The 4,827-nt window shown below is 32.4% G+C and overlaps 1 protein-coding gene across 2 annotated transcripts; it reads left to right on the top strand.

The window, feature by feature from the left end:
• The first annotated feature begins 299 nt into the window (after nucleotides 1-299).
• LOC127117713 (2-oxoglutarate-Fe(II) type oxidoreductase hxnY) lies at nucleotides 300-3,796 on the top strand. Of its 2 annotated transcripts, none has more exons than XM_051047818.1 (11): nucleotides 300-497; nucleotides 609-804; nucleotides 903-1,001; nucleotides 1,136-1,187; nucleotides 1,718-1,839; nucleotides 1,930-2,030; nucleotides 2,241-2,299; nucleotides 2,416-2,472; nucleotides 2,762-2,807; nucleotides 3,025-3,104; nucleotides 3,346-3,796. In XM_051047818.1, the coding sequence occupies exons 1-11, from the start codon at nucleotides 378-380 to the stop codon at nucleotides 3,434-3,436; spliced, it is 1,023 nt and encodes a 340-aa protein (XP_050903775.1). In that variant the 5' UTR covers nucleotides 300-377; the 3' UTR covers nucleotides 3,437-3,796. The 2 variants fall into 2 exon arrangements, with proteins under 2 accessions (XP_050903775.1, XP_050903768.1); XM_051047811.1 differs by having other exon boundaries at nucleotides 900-1,001.
• Nucleotides 3,797-4,827: the final 1,031 nt, after the last annotated feature.

Raw genomic sequence — 4,827 nt, 5'->3', positions numbered from 1 at the left:
CATGTATGCACCAAAATGACGCCTATGTCCAATAGTTTCATTGTATGCGCCAATGTAAATGATCTTTTTGTTAATTTTTTTAAAAAAAGTGATTATATTAATAAATATTTTGAAACAATAGTTATTTTGATATTATTTTTAAAAAATTCAAAAAAAAACTATTCTAATAAAATTTATTTATATTTTAGTAAAAAAAATATTTAATTTTTTCATGTATCTTAGAGAAAATAAAATAAAATAATGCAAATATGAATGGTGGCAAATGTTGTTGTGATATATAAGAAAACCATTAATTGTTGTGTTTATTATGTCAAAGTGGTTTTTGTGAGGTCATTTTTTTCCTTCATTCTTCTTCTTTCTTCTTCCATTTTCAAAACATGGGAAAACAGAGCAACGAAACACAATCCCCTGTTTCTAACCCAACAAAATTCTCCATTCTTAATCTCATCGACCTCTCAAATCCCAACATAAACCAATCCGTTCATTTACTCAAACAGGTTTGTAAATTGTTTCCATCACAAAACAACTTGGGTCAATTTAATTTACTCTGTTTTTTTTCAAACATTAACCTTAATTTTCCATGTTTTTTTTTGTTGGGATTTTCAAAGGCATGTTTGGATTCTGGTTTTTTCTATGTTATAAACCATGGAATAACCGAGGAATTCATGGACGAGGTTTTTGCACAAAGCAAGAGATTTTTCTCTCTTCCTTTAAATGAAAAGATGAAGATTTTGAGAAATGAAAAACACAGAGGATATACACCTGTTCTTGATGAAACACTTGATCCTGAACATCAAATTCATGGTACTATACTTTAATCACCCTTTTGATTTTGTTGCATGTGTATATTATAGATAAAAATTTCATTTTTTTTGAAATGTTTTTCACTATTTTTCAAGTAGGGGATTACAAAGAGGGTTTTTATATTGGAGTTGAAGTAGATGAAGATGACCCAGAATCAAGTAAACCCTTTTATGGGACTAATAAATGGCCTGCACCAGGTAAAATGAATCAATTTTTGTTTTTTTGAGAAAAAAAATCTAATTTTTATCTAATTGATATTCCATTTTCTTGGATTTTTTTTGTTTGGTTTAATGTAATTTTTTTCCTGTACTTATACTTTTTTTCTGTGTAGATGTTCTTCCAGGATGGAGGGAAACTATGGAAAAATTTCATAGAGAAGCATTGTAAGTGTCAATGATGTTATTTTTCTGTGATAAGATTAAGATGCAATATTTAGCTCAGATACTTCAAATTGAAGACGTGTCTAATGTTTATATTCAATTTCCTCAAAGTATTGTCGGTGTCATCGTGTCAGAATCTTGTGTCATGTCCCGAGCTTCATAGCCTGCAACATAGCTAATGTTTTGATCATTTGTGGTTCAAATCGGAACCAGCTAATCTGAAGTTTGTTAGGGTTTAAAAAATTGGTCGACGACCACACTTAGGGGTGTGATATCAAAGGTTGTTTACGTCTCCGGACGAATATGATTGCGCTAACATAGTTAAGAATGAGATGTCTTGGTTTGACATGTATTGCTTTTGCAGTCTTTTTTGAAAGAAAAATAAAATGAATATGATTGCGTTTTTTTGTTACATGGAGTCAACTTGTGTAGTAGTGTATTATGATTGACATTTATTAGTCTAAAGGAAAAGGTCTTCTTCACATATTTGTCATTTTTTTCGGTTAACTATTTTATTTATTTGTGGAATCCAGAGAAGTCGGGAAAGCGGTTGGAAAGATAATAGCCCTTGCACTTGATTTGGATGTCGATTTTTTCGAAAAACCAGAAATGCTTGGAGAGCCGATTGCAACTCTGCGTTTGCTGCACTATGGAGGTATTGAATCGGTGTTCTTGGTGTCTTTATTGTAGCTTGTACAATTAGAAAGATAAATTATATAGTTGTGTTCATCTATGTTTTGTGAAGGTCAAATCTCGGATCCTTCAGAAGGATTATTCGGAGCTGGAGCTCATACTGACTTTGGTTTAATTACACTCTTAGCAACCGATGATATTGCTGGTCTTCAAGTAAGGATCCCGCTGATATTTCATTTGAGATTACAAATATATGCTGTAGTTAATTAAAAACCTGTTAAGCACAGGACACATTGGCACTGACACATAGTTTGAGAAAACGTAAATAATTGGATGTAACATATTGGTGTCAGACACTGAAAATGTCTTCAATCTGAAATGTCAATGTGATGTAATCGTGAAAGTCAATGGCTTTTGTTGCAGATATGCAAGGATAGGGATGCTAAACCTCAGAAATGGGAGGATGTGTCACCATTGAAGGGGTTAGTCCTTCTGTCACTGTAACTGTTATAGAAAAGTAAAAGGTGTTGGAGTGGTTACTTTTTCACGCCGTTCTTCAGAAGTACTTAGATTATTTGACTAGTTGCTTTTGTTGCAGGGCATTCGTAGTGAATCTCGGTGACATGCTTGAGCGCTGGAGCAATGGTGTTTTCAAGTAAGAAATCTTTCTCACCTTGTGGTATTTTCGAGCTTGATTGAGGCAGACATAACTTTTGTTTATGCTGCATAATTTAGTTTACTTATAAGCCCGTGCTTGTTTTGGTGGCGGAAGTGCGTTCGACGCACGACTCACATCCACCTTGAAGAAACAGTTTCTAGTGTCGCTGTTTTCACTTGCTTTGGAGCATGAGAAAACATATATTTGGACGAAGAACCAAATATACGCAAAAATTTATTGACATGTTGAGTGTGTAATCAACAATTTGTTTTGCATTTATTTTCAGATCCACATTGCACCGAGTTCTAGGAAACGGTCAAGAGAGATATTCTGTAAGCACCAAAATACCTTCCCTTTTGATTCAACGTTTTCATCTTCCCTTTTCGAATCTTTATATAAAACTAGTGCTCACATTGTTTCATATTGATTTTCATTTAAAGTTTCTTCACACACATGAAGAAATTCAATAAATCACTTGGCTTGCGTTATAATTCAACTAAATTATTCATATTAATCATTAGAATATCGCGATATTGTCTTGTTCTACAGATTGCGTACTTTTTGGAGCCTAGTCATGATTGTTTAGTGGAATGCTTGCCAACCTGCAAATCCGAAACTAACCCTCCCAAGTAAGTTAATTTCGTTACCGAGGATATCTAGGTTTAAAATTGCGATTGCCAACATATCATGGTTTCATTTACATTGTAATTTTTGAAACTGCAACAAACACGGTCCGGTCGATGTGAATGTAACCGTAACCAACTGCATATGATTTGGAAAAATCGAAGTCACCTTAAAGTTGCGACTGGAAACTTGATTCGCGTGGTATAAACTTAAAGTATCTTACATTTTCTCCTTTTGTTGTTGTAGATTTCCTCCTATTTTATGCCGCGACTACCTGAGCCAGCGCTACAACGACACTCATGCGGATTTGAGTATTTACAAGAAACAACAATCTTAAGTAGAAAATGTGAGTCTTTGGAGCTGAGCAGCATATAGAGTATTATTTCCTAGCCATTGTCAAGTTGGTTAAGTTTTTTTTTAGTTTCAAGATGTTTTAAGAATAACAGCATCATATGTTTGTTGTGTTAGATAGGTATTTTTTTAAATTAGCAAAATATTTTTTTAGGGGGAGAAAGAGGGTTATCTATTTGGTTTAGTCCTTAATATTAAACCTAGAAGATGGTTAGAAGAACAACCTTCTTCAAAGAAGATGGTCATAATAGTCTTTTTTTAATTTTAATAATTCTTGTAAGAACAAAAGATAAGGTTTTTTATTTTGTTTTGAAAAAGAGGTACCAAATATAATACTATTTAATTAGCAAGTTGCAACCATGCATGCATGATCTCATCTCAGCATCCATTCCATTCCATTATGGCTGGCTGTCAAGTTTAACTTTGACAACAATTTTGAGACATTGCTCAACTTATGCATTGTCTTTGGTCAATACTCACTTCAACAAGTTTGACTTCAATTCTTAAATGATTATGTTAAGCAAAAGTTTTCTTTTACCACCAAGAATGTATTGACAATGTCAATTAACACTAATAAGTAGGTCAAATATTTTCAAATCTATAGTCAATGTCTATGATTTAGTCTATTTTTGGTCTTGGTTAAAAAGTTTATACCGTTTCAAAGTCTCTTTATCTTTAAAAAAAAACTCCCTTTCCTCCCAAATTTTTTCAGAAGCTAATTAAAAATCTAAAAATATCATTCTTATTGCGGCATTTCTTTCTTGTCCGCTTATATATATTTGTAGTATTAGATACATTTTGGGGGTCAGACATATTGTTCTTATCGTCTCTGTTTTGTGATACTGATTTGCATCTGAGAGAAATATTGGGTAAATTGGAAGTTTTGTGGCGAAGCAGAAACTAAACATCTTTTATCTTAGAAGTCTTGTGGCGATGTGGAATTTGAACACTCTTTAAAGGACTTATGTTTAACTTATTTTTGAAATATTCTTTAAGAAACTAATCACCTTTTATCTCCGGAGTCTTATGCCAAGAATATAAGAGAACTAATATATATGGCGAGAATATGATTGGAATGTTTGTATTATTAATATTTATAACTTAAATTTTGATTTTTTAGTAATTTAAATCTATGAACCATGCACTAGATTTTTTACATTTAATATTTTTATTATAATAAATCAAAATATTATATTATATATGTTGAATTTCTATTCTAATTGTGGTCCATCGCGAGTCGTCTTAATTGTGGTATTTGGTTTGTCTTCATTGCAGTCTCTGACACCTTCATTGTGTTGGATTTGAAGGGGTGGATTTGGTCTCACGTTGTTTAGAGAGATATGTCATGGATTGTATTTATAACTGGGGTAATCATCA

The sequence above is a fragment of the Lathyrus oleraceus genome, chromosome 1, assembly GCF_024323335.1.
Source record: "Lathyrus oleraceus cultivar Zhongwan6 chromosome 1, CAAS_Psat_ZW6_1.0, whole genome shotgun sequence".
NCBI lineage: Eukaryota > Viridiplantae > Streptophyta > Magnoliopsida > Fabales > Fabaceae > Lathyrus > Lathyrus oleraceus.
This window is presented reverse-complemented; position numbering and strand designations above follow the sequence as displayed.

What these genes read in the sequence shown, in the direction of transcription:
- LOC127117713 (XM_051047811.1), top strand. Translation starts at nt 378, where the DNA reads ATGGGAAAACAGAGCAACGAAACACAATCCCCTGTTTCTAACCCAACA. An exon ending in CCGTTCATTTACTCAAACAG is followed by an intron (nt 498 to 608) that starts GTTTGTAAATTG and finishes GGATTTTCAAAG; the next exon opens with GCATGTTTGGATTCTGGTTT. An exon ending in GATGTGTCACCATTGAAGGG is followed by an intron (nt 2,300 to 2,415) that starts GTTAGTCCTTCT and finishes CTTTTGTTGCAG; the next exon opens with GGCATTCGTAGTGAATCTCG.